At 39.2% G+C, this 21,536-nt stretch overlaps 1 protein-coding gene across 2 annotated transcripts in view; it reads left to right on the top strand.

Moving 5' to 3' along the window:
* Window positions 1–21,536, top strand: part of LOC149022968 (NADH dehydrogenase ubiquinone complex I, assembly factor-like protein (DUF185)) — a 47,382-nt gene that overhangs the window by 17,332 nt on the left and 8,514 nt on the right. For both annotated transcript variants that reach the window (XM_089150857.1, XM_089150856.1), the window contains exons 9-11: window positions 6,175–6,263; window positions 9,723–9,882; window positions 9,968–10,084. In XM_089150857.1, the coding sequence (XP_089006983.1) occupies window positions 6,175–6,263; window positions 9,723–9,882; window positions 9,968–10,084 (366 nt within the window). The remainder of the gene's footprint in view (window positions 1–6,174; window positions 6,264–9,722; window positions 9,883–9,967; window positions 10,085–21,536) is intronic.

Below are 21,536 nucleotides of genomic sequence, written 5' to 3'. Positions count from 1 at the left end.
TGTATGCATTTTGCTAATGATATTGTGTTGATAGATGAGACTCAAGCGGGGATTAATACCAAGTTAGAATCATGGAGAGTAACTTTGGAATCAAGAGGCTTTAAATTAAGTAGAACGAAGACATAATATGTACTTTGTAACTTAAGTCATGATCAGGTAGACGATGAGGTGGTGAAACTTGACGATAAAGATATTCTTCAGGGTGACTCTTTTAGGTACCTAGGTTCAATGATAAATAAAAGGGGTGATATAGAGGATGATGTTTCCCAAATTAAAATAGGGTGGATGAAGTGGAGAGTTGCGTCTGTGGTCTTGTATGATCAACGTATTCCATTAAAGCTTAAAGGAGAATTCTATAGGACCGTTGTTCGACCAACTTTGATGTACGGTGCAGAGTGTTGGGCTGTTAAAAAGAATCATATATATAAACTCAGGGTAACAGAAATGAGGATGCTAAGATGGGTGAGTAGTAAAACTAGGAATGATTATATTAGAGTTGGTCTGGGAGTTGCTCCCATAAGTGATAAGCTTCGGGAAAGTCATTTGAGGTGGCACGGCGATGTTCAACGTAGACCTATAAATGCCTCGTACGGAGAAGTGATATAATCCAGATTAAAGGAACTAGAAGAGCTAGGGGTAGACCAAAGATAACCTTAAGAGAAGTGGTGAGAAAGAATATGCATAGCTTAGGCCTTATATCTAGCATGACCTCAAACAGAATTGATTGGAAGGCCTGATTGGAAGGCAAGAATCCATGTAGCTGACCTCATTTAGTAGGGACAAGGCTTATTGTTGTTGTTTAATCCCCAACAATCCAATAAAGGATATTTTTGTTGATAGAGGAGTTTAGTGATTTAAGAGAGAAATAAGGATTTGAAGCCAATTTTTTTTTTTAAAAAAAAGGGGTAGAAATTGACGAAACAAAAAGAGGTGGATTGAGACGGAATCTAGGAAACCTGCAGTTCTCGTCAAAACCAGCCCCTTTTAAGTTAGAAATGGACCGAAACTGGTCAAAATGGTCACATGGTTCCATCTCGGTTGAAATTAGAGATGGAGCTAGACCTAATGTTTTTCTTTGTAGCCCCAAATTTTGTCTCGGTTTTCCCCAGGCCTGAAATTTCGGCAAAATTTGTATAGTGTCCTTGAGAAATCAATACGTCAGAATTGTGTTGGAAATTGACGAGTCTTCAGAGCAGCAGCATCAGACAACTATACTGGGCAATCTATTGACAAGAGTAGTATATTTCACAATTGATGCAGCATTAGGTAGCTGCATACTGCAAGGTGATAACTGAAAGAAAAATACCAGAAAAAGGATAAAAAAACTGTGAAATTGATTACAGTCGGTTTACAGGTTAGAGAGGAAAAAGAAGAGGAAGAAACAAGTTATCCTAGAAGTGGAACAACCTGCGGCAAGCGAGTTCAAGACTCTACGCAGGCTCTCCCCTTATGTTTATAATATCTCTTCACTAGGATAAAGAAGGATACAAGGACAATAATACCTGCGGTAGGAGAGTTCAATACTTTGCCGCAAGTTCTCCCCTTATATCTATGATATCATCATTCTAGAATATAGAAGGATACAAAGCTAATAATGCTGCTGTACCCATGACACTTTACTAAACCCAGCCTCTGAGGCTGAATGGATAGAATACACCTAGAACTTAACAGTTAGCTAAGAGCAGGTTTCCTTTTTGTTACTTCTTCTAATTTGTAATATTTCTACAAGAAAGATCTTAAGTATAGGAGTAGTTTCTATTTTTGAAAATTTCAATTTTGTTATAGTTGCTTACTATTTGATAAGAAAGGGCTGGACAAAGGACATCTTTTGAATTTTTAGAATATATAACATGGCTTGTGCTTTGTTTGTTGTGCAAGAGTTGCTCTGTGAGAGAGTACCGCGAGATGTCATTCATGAGAGACCAAAATATGGTGAGTATGCCAATCTAAAGGAGGTTTGGGCATCCGCCGCATCCGTGATGTTAATTTAGACTGTCTCCTCAAACTCATCTGGAAAATTGCTTGTAAGCACAATTCCATATGGGTCTCCTGAATCTACTCTTATCTTCTCAAATCTAACTCCATCTAAACTACCCCGATCCATTCCACCTCTTCCTGGATCTAGGGAAAGCTTCTACCCCTTCGACCTTGGGCCCTTTCCGCAATCTCTATCCATATCTCTTTTGGATCCTCCACTTCTTTTTGGCTTGATCCCTGGCATCCGATGGGTATATTGTTCTCTCTTCTTGGTCTTGTGCTGTTTATGACTCCTACATCCCTATGGATATCCCTCTCTCTTCATTTATCACTAATGGCTCTTGGTCCGCTCCTCCCCATCCTAGTCTCACACAAGTCTGGAACTCCCCCCCCTTGTCCTCTACTTGTGACATTACCATTTGGAGCCCCTCCCATACCAAAGCCTTCACAATTGCCTCTGCTTGGAACCTCCTTAGGTCCTCGCCCCCCTCTATCCCATGGGCCCCTGTGGTTTGGTTCAAAAGCCATATCCCCGGCCACTCTCTTACCCTTTGGAGAGCTCTTAACCTTGCTCTACCAACCCAATCATTTCTCATTAGCCGCCACATCCCTGCTCACCCCAACTGCATCCTTTGTTGGAATGATATCGAGGACCTTGACCACCTTTTTTTCTCCTGCCCCTTCTCTTGCTCTATCTGGAGCTTGGCCCTTGCATCCATTTGGCCTAGATCAAGATGTTCCTTTGGTTTTGTTCGAGATTGGAATTGGCTCCTGAGAAACTTCTTTGGCTCCTTGATTTTTGACCTTGTGGGTAAGCTCGTTTTTGCCGCTACCGTTCATCATTTATGGTGGGAATAGAACATGAGAAGATGGACTTCCAAATCCAAATCCAATCCCGATCCCGAGATCTGATTTGGAATGCCATCTATTTGATGTTTCTTCTAGGCTTATATCTATCCCCCATCCCTAGTTATTGACTCTTCGAGGAAATAGGTTGATTGTTAGTTCCTGGAATCTAGTCTCCTCTTTCCAGTCACCCTCTTGACTGGTTGCTGCCCCCCCTCTTTTATATTCTCTCTCTCCCCCCTGTTGTCTCTTTTGCTTCTTGTTGGTCCATTTTAATATAATTATTTATTCATCCAAAAAAAAAAAAAATGGTGAGAAGCCGTCGGTCCAAGACCTTCCCTATCCTTGATGCTTTTGTCTTTAACTTGCTATCCTGTCCAGTAAAGGATCAGCATTCATCTATCATTGTCACATGCCATTTTTGGTTAATATCTTTCATTGCTGTGATGCTTGATCAACTGAATCCTCCTGTACTTCAATATGCCAATCTGTTCTTGAGTTTTCCAGTTGCAACAAGTTAGTTTGATAGCATCATCAAATATTTTCATCCTTTTGTTTTTAGGAGACCTAACAATCAGATGATGTTAATATTCAGTTATATTGCTCATCTCTTTTTCTGCACCCTTCAGTCAGTCTGGAGTTGTCCTATCCGTTGATTGGAAACTGCATCTAGTTTTGTCTTCCTTTTTTTGGGTGAATAAAAACCTAGTTTCGTGTTACTTTCTATTTTCTGTTCCTAATTATTTCTCTTGATCTTGCCATTGGTTGATTTTATTTTCTTCTGCATGTGATCCGCATATCAGAACCTTGCTTCATTGCTCCTACTTTGACATCACCCCATCTAGTGGTTAAATTTTAAGTAATTAATCCTGTCACTGTGTGTTTGCTTTCGTTGTGATCCTGATTTTTAGTAACATTTCTTACTTGAAGCAGGGAAAGTGCTTTGAACCTGGGCATTGCCTTGTGGAATTTGCAAGCGCCTATGGTTTTGTGCTTCTTTGTTTTGCTCCTTTATCGATTATCATTATAGATGTTAATAAGTGTATCCTGATAGTTCAAAAACAGCATATAAATTCTTGAATGCATAGGTAATTACTATTGTTTAATTGCCATTTTCTAGTTTCCAATTCATGGTGTAATATATGTTATATGATTCTTTTAATGCTTCTTGTTGATCTACGTTTATGCTTTCTTTCTTTTGATAAAAGTAGGCGAGGCACAAGATCTAAATGAAATCACAATATTAGTATGGAAGAGATAAGGAACCTACGAGCTAGCTTGACTGACCAAGTTGTTTAGTAAGATTATGATAGATGAATGGAGAAGCATCTTGGTCCCAATTCACAAAGATAAACGAGATACTCAAAGCTGTAATAACTATAGAAGAATAAAACTGATCAGTTGTACTATGAGATTAAGGTTAAGAGTAATTGAAACCCATTTGACAGGAAACCACTATTATGGAGAACCACTTTGGTTTTATGCTAGGAAGATCTATGATGGAAGCTATTTACCTTATTAGGAAGCTTATAGAAAAATATAGAGAGTGTAAGAAAGATCTTCATATGGTCGTTATTGACCTAGAAAAAACTTGTAATAGAATTCTTAGAGAGTTAATTTAGCAAATACCAGAGAAAGGAAATGTTTGACATGATAAAGGATATGCATGATGGTTTGGTGACAAGTGTAAGAATGATGGAGAATGGTGGGAGCACAAGGTGATGAATTCTTGATACAATTTGGTTACACCAAGGATCAACTTTAAACCTATATTTATTTTCACTTGTAATGGATGATTTAACCAAAAACATCCAGGATGAGGATCTTTGGTGTATACTTTTTGCTGATGATATTGTTTTGGTACATGAGACACAAGTAGGAATTTTACCGAGTTAGAACTATGGAGAACAGTTTTGGAGTGAAAAGTTTAAACTATGTTGAACAAAGACCAAAATATGTGGTTTGTAACTATGGTTGTCATCGCATGGATAACAAAGTGGTGATACTTGATGAGAAGTAGGTTCCATAGGCAATTGTTTTAGGTATCTCGGCCCAATCATAAGCAAAGGAGGTGATATAGAGGATGTTCCCCAAAGAATAAAAATAGGGTGGGTGAAATGGAGAGGTGCATCCGAGTTTGTTATGGACATGTTGCTTTAAAGCTCAAAGGAAAATTCTGTAGGGCTGTTGTACGACCAGGTATGATGTACGGTGTAGAGTGTTAAGAATCATATTGATAAATTCAGTGTAGTAGAAATGAGGATGCTAAGATGAAAAGTGGCAAATCCAGGAAGAATAAAGTAAGGACTGATCATATTAGAGCTGATCTAGGAGTAGCTTTGATAAACGATAAGCTACAAGAAAGTCATTTGAGGTGGCACGGATACATTCAAACGAGACATTTAATTGGCCCTATACAGAGGAGTGATTTAATCCAGATGAAAGTAACTATAACAGCTAGGGCCTAGGGGCAAACCTAAAACAATCCTAGAAGTGGTGAGAAAGGATGTGTGACTTAGGCTTTGTGTCTTGCATGACCTCAAATAGAGCTGATTGAAAGGCAAGGATCCATGTACCCCGTTTAGTTGGGATAGGGCTTGTTTTTATTGTTGTTATTATTTCATACTCGTATCTATAATTAGTCTTCTCATATCAGGTCAAAGGGCGTAACCCAGTGCCGAAGCTCCCACACTGTGGGGTCTGGGGAAGGACTTTCTAGGCAGCCTTACCCCTGCTGTTTTTTTTTGCAGAGAGGCTGATTCGAAATTATAACCTACTTCATTGATATGAACTCTCTCTCTATGCTTCCAGTTTTATTACTGGATCTTGGTTGCAATGATAAAAATGAACAGACGTGGATGCTAGCTGCAGGAGAAGCCCATTTGAACCCCAGTTAGCAAATTAGAGAAGAATGACAGAGGATCTTTTGATCATCCTGTTCTCTAGTCAACGGAAAAACCATTTTCTTCTCATAAAATATTCTGCAAGTCCCCACTTAACATTGTCTAACCCTTTGAAGAATTTCAACTTCGCTTGATGCCTGATACCTGACTGGAGCCTGGAGTTGGTATATCCATTATCTGCATTCAGTACTGCTACCACGAGGAGCACTTTAGAGTGGTTTTATTTTTTTTTGGGTGGGTGGGTGTGGGGGGCAAGGCAATTCGATATTACAATCAGCAGGTCTAGGACCTTTCCTAGTCTTACTGCCAGTAGCTTTCAAATAATCATATGTTGGATGCTTGATAAACTGATTGGTTAATATTCTCTTGATTCGCCAGCTCTTTCCTTCTTTCTGTACAGATTTGGTACTTATATGCATTGTAGACTAACTGCTTTCTCTCTCCTTAGGTGCTTGATAATCTTCCACATGACCTTGTATATTCCCAAGATCAAGTTTCTCCATGGATGGAAGTCTGGCTTGAGAAGCAACAAGATAGGTATGCAGTAATGTAATCAACATGACTGCTTTTGTTCTTTATAGTTTATTCCTTTCCTCCCCTGGATGTTAGATGTGCATGATGTTTGACTTTGCTACAAATTCTTTGAATTGCTTTTGTTTGTCTGCAAAATACTAAGATCAACTCAATGATGCAAGGCTTGAGATGATGCAATCGAACCTTGGATACTTCTTGAATTGAGTGTGCCAAAAGCTGATATTGCACTTTGACTTGGCTGATCCACTTTGCATATAGGTGTACTCTGTACCCAGTGTAAAAATCTACTGCTACCATCCTAGTTTGTAAAATTATGTTGTAGAAGTTTCATCAGACTCAAATTTTGCCAAAAAATTGCATTTTTATCCGACTTTTGCTAAGCCATTTTGGGTGTAGAACACTCAAAAGACATATAATTGAAATATCAACAAAAAGAGTGCATTTATAAAATCAAAATTTTGAAATGTGATTCTGTGAATTTTGATTTTTTTTTCTTTCATTTTGAAGTGTTGTCGCCTTCTGGTCATGAAAAAATTTCATTGAATTTTTGAACAATGGGGGCTGTATGGTCTAGGCTTTGGGGAGAGAGTTTTGTACACAACCTTACCCCTGCTTCACAGAGAGGCTGTTTCCTGATTCAATTTCATGCCACAGGTTGCAGTAGAGAAACCTTACCTATATGACAATGTCCACCTTTCCTTAAAAGAAGCTTTTAAAGATTCATGCTGTTTTAGGTTAAAAGGGGTTTTAGTGGAGCCTTTCTAGGGAAATTACAAACTTGGGGAAGTTATCCCATGCAGCTCAAACCAACTTGTGGTTACGGGGAAGTTCTGTTTAATTAGGCTTAGATGATGGGAACTGTTGCCAGAGGTGAGAGACATTTGTTGGGTCTTTGGCACTCTTTTTTAATCTATAGCTTTGAATTGTCTCCCTTCCTTGCAGGTTTCCTTCACTTTTTTTTTATTACTTATATGCTCCTAAAGTTTTTGGTTTTGAGGCTGGTTTCGACCTGGCCAAAAACCGAAATCTCGAGGTTTCGACCGAAATTTCTGTTGAAATCTGGTACTTTTCGAGCAAGGTTTCAACCCTGTGTTTCGGGGCTTATATGGCCTCCATTTCATCTGATTTCCTGCCTGGTACCTATTCAAGCATAATAAACATAATGGAAGTGGTAGTTTCCCCAAAAAACCACTGAAAAGTCATCATTCAAGTATGCTAACAAATGATTGATTCCAAGAAGTACAAATTGTATTGCATACAAGTATAAAATCATCAGCATACATGAATTGTTTGGTAGAATGTTTACATATACAACAAGTCAACAAAATACAATGCCAACTAGATCAAGTGATGGTGTCTCACATATATTAAGTTCTAGCCCATACACATGTATACATATGCATTTTTTTCAAATTACATAATTCGGTAAATAATTTTAAAATCAGATAATTTAAAAATTAGTAGCAATTAAAAAAAAAAGTTTAATAACAAACAAGCACAAATCATAGACCAAACATATATTAATTGCAGAGCAATTTAAGATCATCTAAGGCACAAACAAAACAAAATAAAAAAGTGGAAGTTTGGAATTGTTGGGTATGACTCATGCTTCACATTCTATTGCCGACGGACACAAGGGCCAGTAGAGGTGTTATATCACCTTGGGCCTATGAATAGCTGTTATGGCTTAAGAGGTGTTTGAAGGCAAATGAGAAGCAAAAGAGGTGTTTTTGAGGGCAAAGTGGTTGTGGAAATAGAGTGAAAATGTGGGTAGAAATCACCAATTACAAGAGAAATCAGCAAATATAGGTTGAAAGCTGCAAATCCAGGACCAAGATAGATGGTTTTATAAGGAACAATCAGTTTTGGTCAAAATTTTGAAAGTTTCAACAGAAACATTGTATTTCTCTGAAATCCTGCAGGTTTCATTTTGGTTTTGGAAAAATCCGTCAACCATTTTGATCGTAATTAGTACCATGTATGGTTCTAAAATTTAGTGGAGCCCTATTCATTTTTGTTTCCTATTGGAAAGCAAGGTTATTAAAGCGGCAAAGTGTCCAAAGCGATTAGGGCTCCTTCTTGGCAATTAGGCGACTAAGCGGCGCTTAGGCGGCAATAAAGTGACCAAAGTGGTTTAGTCAATATTTTTAATATAACTACTTTTTAATACAAATATTTTTTATAATAAACTAAAGTACTAAACAAACATTCAACAATCACATTCATAAAAATAAAAATAAAAAAAACATTCAAGAATCACAATTATGAAAAATTATCCAAAAAAAGATTAAAAACATAACTTCATCTCATCAAGCATCATTAGATTCATAACAATAATTATAAAGTATGTACTATATCAGTAATCAATGTGAAAAATGAAAATGAAAGTAGTAAATTTACATTCTTACTTACCTCTATGATAGTGTGACGCTAAATAAGTGTCTTGTACTCTTGTGCATAGATCAATAATCAGAATTGATGTATCAATTTTTCCCTTTTTTTAACCAAACAGTGCCGACATGATAAATTAATAGATCTCATTATTCCGATTTCCAAGTCATTGTTTATTTAATGATTCATTGATTATCAATGTTGAATATGGCTCATGCTTCACATTCTGTTGTCGATAGGCACTTTGGGCCTCGAAGTTCATTTGCAAATTGGGACTCGATTCCGAAATGGCTCACATATTTAAATTTATATACAGCATTGTAGAAAAAATTATGATTAAAAAATAATAATAATAATAATATGCACAAATTACAAAATGTAAAAAAAGCGGTTACTTTAGCATTTAGGCGGTAATATGACGCAAAATGGGCAAAACAGTAGTTCCTAAGCAAAAAAGCGGCAAGAAATCAGCCCGTTAGTTAAGCGGCAACAATTTAAGCGGTTCAAAAACCACTTTGCCGCCTAGGCGGCCGCTTTGATAACCATGCTGGAAAGAAAATTTCCAATAGGATGCTTTCTTTCAAGTGAAAGTGATTGACACAAGTAATGTAAGGGGTTCTGTACTTCTTTAATTTTCTTATTAGGGTATCTATACATATTGACTAAGGAATTATTATAGATTAGAAAAGAAACTTCCCTCATTTTTAAATTTCAATTTTCACATATAGCAACCACAGGGTCAATAAAAAAAATAAAATGAAGAGATGACTTCTGAACCTCTCCCCTATGTGATCTGTGACATCTATCATATTTATTGATCTCCTGGTAAAATTTTAATAGTCGGTGGGTCCTATCTAGAGCTAGTTTTGGTGAGACCAATCCAGTCCATACCTCATAGAGAATTAGTTGATCCACTTTACCCTCATCAAAACGATATTACTTCAAGCAATCTGAATTCCATAGCTGATACTTAAGTCCTTTTGATAAGTATTAAAGAAATTTACTAAGATGGAGAAACCATGAAAGCAGAACTCTGTTCTTTATATAGACCTAATTTCCTTTCCTTGATAGTCTACAGATCTCAGAAATATATAAGTCACTGGAAGATCCCCTAATTAAGCGTTGTGTTGAGATCATTGGCTTGGATGAGGACAAGCCTTCAGCTGCAAGAAGCATTTGGTCAAAAGTTTTCCCAAAACCACGACGATCTTGGTTACCAACTGGGTGCTTGGTATCGAATTTTAATTTAATTCATCAAGTTTTATATGATATCTTTTCATGTACTAATGATAGTCAATCTCCCATTTAATTTGCAGCGTCTACTGGAGGTCCTCAATTGGGCCTTACCAAAGATGTCCCTTATTGCCTCTGACTTCAGTTACCTACCTGATGTGAAAATAGATGGTCAAAGAGCTCCATTGGTTACTTCAAAGGTGTGCTTGTTGTGTTTTCGTTTTTATCATTGTAGCTTTATGGTTCTCAACCTTGTCTTTTTATTTATTTTTGGTGATAAAACTAAAGGCAGGAATTAAATGTACCTATGATGGGGAGGACTGAAGAGAGAAGAGGTTCACAGTGGGAGAGAAACTGTTCTCTACCATGAGTAGTATGTTTATTGATTGGAGGTGAAAAATCATACAGGTAACCCTGAAAAGTAAATGAGCAAATAATGTAATAGACTTAAATTTAACCCTATGGTAGATACTTCAGGCAATAGAAAGTGGGAATAGCAACATTATACTCCCTTCAAGTTGGAGCATAGACATTGCTCGATGCTCATACTCAGCTTGTAACAGCCTTGAAGAAACACAATTTGGAACAATGCCGTAAACAAATCACTTGGCTGATCAGCAGAGCCAACAATAGGAGTGGATATTAATTTCTTCATCATAACATCACACACAAATTGTAAGTGAACCTCAATATGCCTTGAGTGTCCATAATAACTTAATTATCAGCTAGGTTTATGGTGGCTGGATTATCACAATACATATTAATGGTTTCTGTAACCAGAAGGCTAAGCCCCTGGGCTTGTGCCCATTTAGTTTATAGCCCAATGAAGCATCTATTGTCTGGGCTGGCTGGGCTTACACACATCCTGATGCATGTCCAGTCAGCCATAGGGATGTGGGCGGCACTGCCCTGCTATGGGATGTCTCATTGGACACTCATTGGGCATTGCCCTCCAAGGAGAGTGATGTAAACCACAATTCTAGGGTTAGCCTTTGGGATCAATTCAAGTGAATCAGCAGTATATTTAGGGTTTTATAACCATGTGGTTTAGGTGAAGGGTTCGTTTGAATTGGTTTTTTGGTTTAGGAAGGAGGTCTATATTTTCTGGTATGACTTAGGGTCTGGGGTTTAGTGAATTCCAGATCTGAACCTTGCTGTAAATTAAAATTCAGAACTGAACTTTAATCTTAGGGTTAAAGAGAATTAAGGTTTCTGGGGGTGGCTGGTTGGGGTTAAGGTCGAAGGTAAAGGGAGGGTAGGGGATGGTAATTTCAAAAGAGAATGAGTTTTGGTTGAAGGATTTGAAAGATATGAATAAAAGGGGGTTAGGGTTCTCTAGGGTTTAGGTGAAGAAGATGAAGTGTAGGATTTTCTAAGGGTTTGGTTGAATGAAGGAGGCCGAAGTTAGGGTGGAAGGTGAAGGGAGGGGAAGGGTGTTGAATCCTAAAGGAGCTGGAAATTAGGTGAGGGGTTTGGGAGAAATAAGATTTGGTTTCAGGAAGAAGGTGGGGGAAAACTAGGGAAGCAATGCTGCCACAAGAGAGAAGAGAGGGGAAAAGGAAGAAAAGGGGCTGTGAATGATGAACTAGGGTTGGGGAATAGGAGGGGATTGGGAGAATAGGGGGAGGGGAGGTGGGATGAAGCTGCCGCAGGGGTAGGGAAAGGGGGATTTGCAATCAGAAGGAATTGGGGTTGGGTTGAAGGGAATTGTGTTTTGGGAGGGGAGCAGGCAAGAGAGATGGGGATGAAGAATAGATGAATAGGGGCTGGGTGGGGGATGCGAAACCCATGACTCCACTATGTCACCTTCTATCTCAAGTTTATTTTTTTTTTTTTTTTTTTTTTTGATATTGAATAAAAAACTTAATATTACTTAGGATTGCAAATACATATAGTAGTAGTATCTATTACAACTAGTGTCTTTTGATATCTAAGGAGGATGCATATGCTATATAAGTGAGCCATTGTTGGAGTGTGGTTTGAGTAAACTCCTTAAGGTTAGTATTCTTACTATTACAGATTATATTTACCAAAATTGGGACATAAGCTATCGGCCATTTATTGTGATTCAGTGGTGAGAGTAAATCAAGCAGTTCCTTTTCATTGCACCAAATCTCTTCTATTTGAATGTTGTAGAGTTGTGCTTGTCCATCCCATCCTTCATCCCATGTAAGAGAGCCTCAATTATCTTTCCCTTCCTAAGTCCTCCTGTACTGACATACTTCAGCTGTCCTTTCCAAAATAGTCCCACACTCCATCCTACACTGTTTAGTACTGTGTTATGTACCCCTACACACATCAACATTGGTAAAAGGCTTAAGTTAGTCACACTTTTACAAAAACGATTATTTGGTTTAGGAATCATTATTTGTGTCCCACTATGTGAGGCTCCTAGGAGCTCATTTGTGTTGCCGTTGAGGTTAGATCTCGGATCCAGCTTGAAATATTATTCAACACTCTTTTGGGGTTGGGGGTAAGCTTATTAAAGATTTTGTTGTTCTGTTCTTTCCAAACAAAATAGCAAGTGATTATAAAGACAAACACCATCCATCTTTTAGTTGACTTGTCAAACCTGAACTCTGACATGAAAGCTTTGCAAAGATCACTGATGGATGTATGTGTCAATCCTTCCGTCCTTAGGCCTAAAGGACCCGCTGCCCAAATTCGTTTCGTCCAGTCACATGACAGAAAAACATGCTGAAGAGATTCCACACACTTCCCACAAATCTCTCATATTGGAGACATCGGTGTCCATTGAGCGAGTGTTTCCTTGACTGGTAATCCTGCATTTATGAGTCACCAAAAGAATATCTTAAATTTGTGGTGTAGGGGTAATTTCCAAAAGAACTTCCACCGGGATGTGAGTGTATTAGGATGTGGTATCGCTCTTATTTGTGATAGAGCTTTTCCTACCAGTTTGACAAAAAAATCTCCATTACTTGAAATAAGGGATATCCATGTATCGGTTTCATTAGAAAGATTTAAGTTGGAAAGGTAAAAAAGTTGAGAGTTTTGAGGAAGAGGTAACTCCCTGTTGAGGTGATTGATTGAGGTTGTCACTTGTCACTTGAGCTATTGTTGAATTTCTCGCCCACATCCCAGTATCAGGCAGTTGATAATTTCGGTGTTTTGGATTTTTAATCCATGGGCCAAACCAAATTGATGTAGTCCTTCCATTTCCTACCTTCCTCCACACCATTTTTTCAATTTATGGTAATATTCCGCAAATGTTGTTCCATGCAAGGTTTGACATGTCGCTCCGTGTCGCCGTGTCGGACCGTGGTGACACGGGCGACACAGGCGACATGGGCGACATGTTGCCCGATTTTTGTAACTCATTTCTTCAGCTTCAGCCTTCAGGTCTCGGTGTAGTTCTGGAGTTATCAAACACATCAAAGCTCCTGTTCATCTCGTAAGATCTCCCTCTTTGTCTTAAACCCTCTTTCTCTCAAATCAAGATCGGTTATTCTTGCTTAAATAGAGGTGGTTTCAGGATATTTGCGGCTTCAATTCTATTTCTGAAGCTTCAGGATCAGTTCGTCGGAGATTAGGTTGTAGGCTGTAGCTTTCCTTTCTCCCGGACATCTTCGAACGAAATTTTTGGTTCAAAACTTCAGATCTGATTATTGTAGGCTTTGCAGCTCGATCTACTTTGGATGATCAAATACAACAATTGATTCTGCCTTTCTTTTACAGGTCTTCTTGATTTTCATCTCTGTACCTCCCAAAAACCAAAAAAGCGGAGGAAGGAAGAAAGGAAGGTGGGGTTTCGCAGCAGCGTTTCAGAGTCTGCAACTTTGCATGCTTGAGACTTGAGACTTGCGAGCAAGCAGTGGAAGAGAAAGAAAACGAGCGATTTCTCCAGATGCGGTTTCGACTTTCGATCCCTCTCTCTCTCTCTCTCTCTCTCTCGCCTGCGCGCGACTGCAAATCAAAGCTCTGCTTCACAGATGGGGTTTCGATCTCAAATCGCCTCTCTCTCTCTCGACTGCAATTCTGCAAAACTCTTCATAAATGGAGTTTCGATCTGGCTTGGGTGCCGAAGGTGGGGGTGGAGGTGGCTCTGGATTGGGTACCGGAGGTGGGGGTGGAGGTGGTTCTTGCCTGGGTTCCGGAGGTGGGGGGAGTCGTCGAAAAAGTTGACTATCGGCGACATATCGCCGACTTTTGGTAAAGTCGGTGTCGTTGGGGGTTTCAGTGTTGCCCCCTAGCGACACAACGAAAAATCGCCCTGTGTAGGCGATTTATCGCCGACACAAGGTACCATGGTTCCATGTCCATGACCCCTTTCTTGTCATAACCTTTGGATCGAACAGTGAAATGTTTGGGAAATATTTTGCTTTCAGAGTTTGTACCCACAAAGTTTCTGGATTCTTGAGCATTCTCCATGCCTGCTTGAGCAAAAGAGCCTTGCTGATATCCTCCATTTTCTTAAAGCCCAACCCTCCATTTTCTTTTTGTTGCCAACATCGTTCCGATGGGATCAGTGTAAGCTGTTTTTTCCTTGGTCGGATTCCCTAGCCAAAATTTTTGGCATAGCAAATCAATTTTTTTACACAGCATACTTGGGAATTTGAAACACAGCATGTGGTACAAGGATTGTGTTTGAAGAACGGATTGTAGCAAGACTCCTCTTTCTACAAATGATAAACTTGACACCTTCCACTTAGCCATTTTTTGCTTCATTTTGTTTATTATGAACTGAAGATTCTTTGCTTTAGATTGGCCATGAATCAGCTTGGTGCCTAGGTAAATTGAGTCATTTCTCATCTCATTGATTCCCAATGTTGATAAGATCACATTCTTTTCTTCAGAGAGTACATTTCTACAAGGTAGGGGCTATATTTATAGGCTCACATGAATGGACTCATACTAAGACTCAACAATAGGAGGTGGTTCAGAATAGGGGTTCTTCTTGGACGCAAATTGGAAAGCAAAACAAACTAGATCTCTTAACAAAGTACAAACATATAAGGACTTCTAATATAAGAAGGAATCTTTTTTAGGTTAGGACTCCAACTTAGAAACCAAAGCTCCAAAGCAAAGAAGAACTTCTACTCTACTTGGACTCCTACTCCACTAAGTATTCTTTACTTCACTCATCCTAGGATGAGTCAAATTACAAAATATGAGTAGGACTAGTCTCCAAGTAGGAATTGGACTACAATATAAGGAATCCATCTCTTAGGAGGACTCCTTACTAGGATTTTTTCATAACTTAACAAAGATTAACTCAAATAAAAAAATAAGATTAGAACGAATAAAAATTCTGGTTCTAATGGATCAAGTAGGGTTGGACCAGGGGCACCCAAAATGACCAAAAATACCCCTGTACTGGCCAAATTTTCCTGGGCTGTTGGCAGGGCTGCAGGGTACTTGCAACCTCCCTGGGCCTTCTCTGGATGGTCTTGGATCCGGTTCACGTTAGAAAGGAACCGGATCACTTGAATAATGGACTCTTTAACTAAAAAAATTTGGTTGCAATATATGTTATAGGTCAAGCCACTGTAGTCTATTTCTTACTCTGCCAAATTGCAAGGTTACTGTTGACAAAAATATGGTACCCAGTAGTTGATCATGATGACAGCTATCACAATATGCATCTGTTAGAGTTACTTTATTTTGTTTAGTGGTCCATGGATCTCTGTACCATGGTGTAGGATTCTACTAGGAGTCCAATTAGAGTTTGTATAGGAGTTAAATTAGAGTTTGTATTTATGTAAAAATTCTATTCCTTGTAATAGTCTACTTTCCACTTAATTATAAATAGAGGGCTTGAGATCATGGATCAATAAGCCATTCTACCAACATAGTGTTTCTCAACATGGCATCAGAGCCTAAGTTCGATTAGTGAAGAGAAAGAAAAAAAAAGAAGACCTACCTCAGCTGCTGCAACTGCTCCATCGAAACCCATCTTCTTCTGATTTTTTTCTGTCTTTCTTCTTCTTCTTAAAACCATCGCAGAAAGAAGACCTACCTCAGCCGTTGCAACTGCTCCATCGAAACCCATCTTCTTCTAATTTTTTTCTAGTCTTTCTTCTTCTTCTTAAAACCATCGCAGAAAGACGACCTACCTCAGCTGCTGCAACTGCTCCATCGAAACCCATCTTCTTCTGATTTTTTCTGTCTTTCTTCTTAAACCATCAAAACCGACTCTTCTCTTCCTTCCGCCTTCTACTTCTGAAGTTCCGCCATCGAAGTTCCGCTACAGTCACCTTCAGCCAAGATGTCTTCGATTTTTTCAGGTGTGAGGAGAAGATATCGATTGGTTATTGATTTATTTGGTTGGTTTTTGGGTTCAACTTTTGGTTCGGGTTTTTAGTTTGGTTAAGTTCTTGGTTCATTGTCCAAAATAGACTAGACCAGAACCATATTTTTCCTTTTTTGTCTCTGGTTCTATTAGCCAAAAACCAGTAGACCAAACCAGATTTTTTCTCTGGTTCTATTAGCCAAAAAAAAAAAGGGTATTTATAACATTTTTTTAGCTGGTTTGGCTATTGCATTTTGCGACGTTTTAGTTATTTTTCAAAAGGTGAAGACTGAAGAACTGCAGACAATTTTTTCAACATGGCAACTATCGATGGTACTACTGCTCCCATCAGCCCTGAACATTACCCCACTCTTCATCCTCTTTCGGTAAGATTTGATGGGACAAATTATTTGATTTGGTCCTAATCTGCTTACTTGACTATTGCTGGAAGAGGACTTGTTGGATACATTACGAGCACCACTATCAAACCTACTACCACAGGCGTTTCACAGGATAAATGGATTTTGAATGACTCTTATTATGTCATTTCTCTTGAATTCCATGATTCCAAATATTGCCCGTGGATATCATTTCTGTTGAATTCCATTATTCCAAATATTGCTCGTGGATATCTATTACTTGATACTGCTGCCCAAATCTGGAAGGCTACTACTGAAGCATATGGACGGTTGGGGAATGATGCACAGGTTTATGAGCTACGAAAGAAGCTTCATGAGACTACCCAAAAGGAACTGACTGTGGCCCACTATTATGCTAAGTTGCGATCTCTTTGGCAAGAGTTGGATCATTATGGGGATTATTACCCCACTAATCTAGATGATGTGGCGACTTATAAGAAGCACATTGATAAGATTCGAGTATATGAGTTCTTGGCAGGTTTGAACGTGGAGTAAGATCAGATCAGAGTGCAAGTCTTAAGTCGTTCTCCCTTTCCTACCCTAGAACAGTCTTATGCTCTTGTTCAGTGTGAGGAAAGTCGTCGATTAGCCATGCTTCATACTCCTATTATGGAAAAATCAGCTTTACAGTCTGTTCGCACTAAATCTGATCCGGTTAAGGAGATTGTCAAGTGTGAGCATTGTCACAAACCATATCATACCAAAGCAAATTGTTGGAAATTGCATGCAAAGCCTGCTGACTTTGAGCAAAAACGAGCACAAAAGAAGGGAAAACCAAAGGCTAATCTTTCAGAGACAGTTTCCACCACTCCCTCTGCAGACGTTGGTTTTTCACAGGAGGAGTTCGCTACTCTGCGACGTATTCTGTATTCTTCTGCTGCCGGTACAGCCTCAACCATTGCTTCCTCTACTACCCATACCAACTCCTACCTTGCTACTTCAGGTAAAACTCTTACAAGCTTTCAAGCTTCTTCAGTTTCTACTCCTTGGATCATTGATACAGGAGCCACAGATCATATGACAGGTTTATCCTCCTCTTTCTTACAATACTCTCCAACTTCTGGAAAGGATAAAGTTTGAATTGCTGATGGCTCCTATTCTTCCATTGCTGGAAAAGGGACCATTCAACACTCTCCATCACTATCTTTGTCTAAAGTTTTACATGTTCCCTCTTTCTCTATGAACTTGCTCTCTTTCAGTAGTCTTACACATGACTTGAATTGTGAAGTGAATTTTTTCCCATCTTACTGTGTCTTCCAGGATCTGGTCACGGGGAAGGAGATTGGACGTGGTAAACTAGACAATGGACTTTATTTGCTTGAGCCGATTGGAAAATCTGCATCTGCTTTGACTACATCTTCTAATCCGGTCCATTCAGTAATATCAAACCTTCATCAGTGGCACCGTAGGCTAGGTCACCCCCGTCTAGGAACTCTTAAGAAAATATTTTCTGATTTGGTTTCTTCTTGTAATGAGGATAATTTTTTTTGTGAAGCCTGCATTTTTGCAAAGCAGACTCGTTCTACTTATTTACCTTCTCTTCATAATAGAAAACCTATTCCTTTTATGCTAATTCAGACTAATGTGTGGGGTCCTTCCCGACGTGTGTCTATTACTGGCCATAGGTACTTTGTTACTTTTATTGATTGTCACTTTTATATTTTAAAAACAAAAAAATGAAGTTTTCCGATGTTTTCGTGATTTTCATAATATGATTAAAACTCAGTTCAATGCCACTATAAAGATCCTTCGCAGTGACAATGGCACAGAGTATATTGATGGTGAATTTCAAAGATATCTCTCTGACTCTGGCATAATACATCAGACCAGTTGCGTTGATATGGCTGCCCAAAATGGGGTTGCCGAAAGGAAAAATCAGCATCTCTTAGAGATAGCCCGTTCCATTATGATTGTTATGAATGTACCTGACCAGTACTGGAGTGATGCTATACTCACTGCTTCTTACCTTATGAATAGGATGCCCAGTAGGATACTTGGTTTTAAATGTCCTAATGAGATTCTTCAGGGAGCCTCTTCTTTTTTTATTTCCCCAAAGATTTTTGGACGTGTGTTATGCCAGAATCACAGCCCACCAGAGCAAGTTGGTTCTATGCGGCCTACGCTGCATATTTTGGGGTATTCGCTACCCCAGAAAGGGTACAAATGTTATCATCCTCCTTCTAGAAAAACCATTGTATCCATGGATGTATTTTTTCATGAGTTTTGCCCTTACTATACACCTCTCCAAGGGGAGAGTCCTAGAGGAGAGGTGTTCTTTCCGACTCTAGATCTTCTTATCACACACCAACACAACTTAAGAGTCCCAGAAGAGTTTTCTGACCAGGGAGAGACTTCGGACAGTATACCTGAGGACTCTAATCCTCCCCCTTCGATTTCTGAACCATGTGAAGAACCTAGCCAGGGGAAGACCACTCCTGTGAGACACACTGTTGGGGTCTTTCAAAACCAGATTGACCAGAATAAGGAGGTGCAAACTTATCAGAGGAAGAAATACAACCGGCTAAAGCAGGTGGAGAAAGGTGATACGCCACTTCAGTCTCCTGCTCCAGAATCAGATTCTACTGAGATATCTTCTTCTGATCTTCCTATTGCTGTTAGAAAAGGGTCAGATCTTGTACTCAACATCTCATAGCTAAATATGTTTCTTATAACTCTTTGTCTAACTCCTACCGTGCTTTTATATCCTCTCTGTCATCTGTGTTTGTTCCTAAAAGTTGGCAGGAAGCCTATGCTGATAAGAGATGGAAGACAACTATGGTAGAGGAAATGCAGGCAATAAAGAAAAATGACACTTGGGAGCTGGTTACACTTCCTCCAGGAAAAAAACCAGTGGGCTGCAAATGGGTATTTGTGGTTAAACAAAATATGGATGGATCAGTCAACAAGTTGAAAGCTAGATTAGTTGCAAAGGGGTTTACCCAGACCTATGAGATTGATTATCAGGAGACCTTTGCCCCTGTTGCGAAACTAAATACTGTCAGAGTTCTGTTGTCTGTAGTTGTGAACAAACACTGGAACTTGCACCAACTAGACGTAAAGAATGCCTTCTTACATGGGGAGTTAGCAAAAGAGGTCTATATGGAAATCCCACATGGTTTCTCCGATGACAATACTGCAGGGAAGTCTGTCGGTAGAAGAGGTCAATTTATGGGTTAAAACAGTCTCCTAGATGCTGGTTTAGATGCCTTCTGAAGGCAATGACTTCTATTGGGTACAAGCAAAGCAATGCTGATCATACATTGTTTGTCAAGAAGTCAGGTACTAACATCACACTTCTCATTGTTTATGTAGACGATATTGTCATCACAGGGAATGATGGTGCAGAAATTCAAAAGTTGAAAGACTTTCTTGGCAAAGAGTTTGAAATTAAAGATCTAGGGAAGTTACAAGTATTTTTAGGGATTGAGGTGGCTCGATCAAAGAAAGGTATATTCCTATCCCAAAGAAAGTATGTCTTAGATCTATTATCAGAAGTGGGAATGTTGGGGTGTAAAGCAGTTGATACCCCTATTGAAGCTGGAGCTAAACTTAAAGAAAAAGAGGGAGAACCAATGGACAAAGGGAGATACCAAAGGCTGGTAGGGAAGCTTATTTACATGTCCCACACCAGGTCAGACATCGCTTATGCTGTAGGGATAGTGAGCCAATTCATGCATGATCCAAATCCATATGAAGGCTGTTACCAGAATACTACAGTATTTGAAGGGAACTCCTGGAAAAGAAATACTTCTGTCACCCACTGATAATTTAAAAGTATAAACATACACTAATGCAGATTGGGCTGGATCTCCAGATAGGAAGTCAATTTCAGGTTATTGTACCTTTGTTGGAGGTAATCTATGGTTTGTGGAGTTTGTGAGCTACTATGGTTGAAAGGCTTGTTGCAAGATATTGGAGTTCAAGTTCCAAACCCTATGATGTTATATTGTGGCAACAAGGCTGCTATTAGTATTGTTAATAATCCAATGCAACATGATTGAACTAAGCACATTGAAATTGACAGGTTTTTTGTCAAAGGAAAGTTGGAACAATGGCTTATCTGCATGCCTTTTGTAAGATCTGGAGACCAAGTAGTAGATGTTTTCACTAAGGGTTTGAAAGAAAGAGATTTCCTTTCTATTGTAGGCAAGTTGGGTATGACTAATATCTATGCCTCAACTTGAGGGGGAGTGTAGGATTCTACTAGGAGTCCAATTAGAGTTTGTATAAGAGTTAAATTAGAGCTTGTATTCATGTAAAATTCTATTCCTTGTAATAGTCTACTTTCCACTTAATTATAAATAGAGGGCTTGAGATCATGGATCAATAAGCCATTCTACCAACATAGTGTTTCTCAACCATAGTTGTCAAGGCGTCGCCTAGGCGACGCCTTGGCGTCCTGACCGGATTATAAGGCCTGAGGCGATGGTCGCCTCAGGCAATGTGCATAAGGTGGGTGCCTCAGAGGTGAGGCGTCTCTGAGTCACGCCTCAGACGACTCGGACGCCATATTGCACTGGGCGATCGCCTTATTGGGTTTTAAAATTGTAAATTTTTTGATTCCAAATCAAAGGTGAAATTTAATTTGAAACGTAGATTCTGATTGGAAAGAATCTAATGGGTGAGTTGTTATATAGGTGTTACGTATTATTACATATTATCATTTGTAACATTAAATTAATTAAAAAAAAAAAAAAAAATAAAAAAAGGAAAAACGAGATTGAAATCAATCGAATCGGTCTCAAGACTCTCAACCCTATCTCGCTTTCTCTCTCAGTCTCTCTCTCGCTCTCTGCTACTCTCCCTCTGCAACTTTCTTCATCTCCGACTCCGACAGCGACCCCCGGCGACACCAGTGACACCGGCAACAACAAGCGTCATCACCGGCGACAGCCAGCGTCACCGGTTCCGACCTTTGAAGAGGATTTGGACTCTTGGACTCGTGCGACTCAGACTCTGTTTCTTCTTCTTTCTTCTGCAAGA

Source organism: Hakea prostrata, chromosome 3 (genome assembly GCF_041222555.1).
Source record: "Hakea prostrata isolate BN-2017 chromosome 3, UWA_Hpros_2, whole genome shotgun sequence".
Classification (NCBI taxonomy): Eukaryota; Viridiplantae; Streptophyta; class Magnoliopsida; order Proteales; family Proteaceae; genus Hakea; species Hakea prostrata.
Note: the sequence above shows the minus strand (reverse complement) of the source record. Positions and strands in the feature narration are given on the sequence as shown.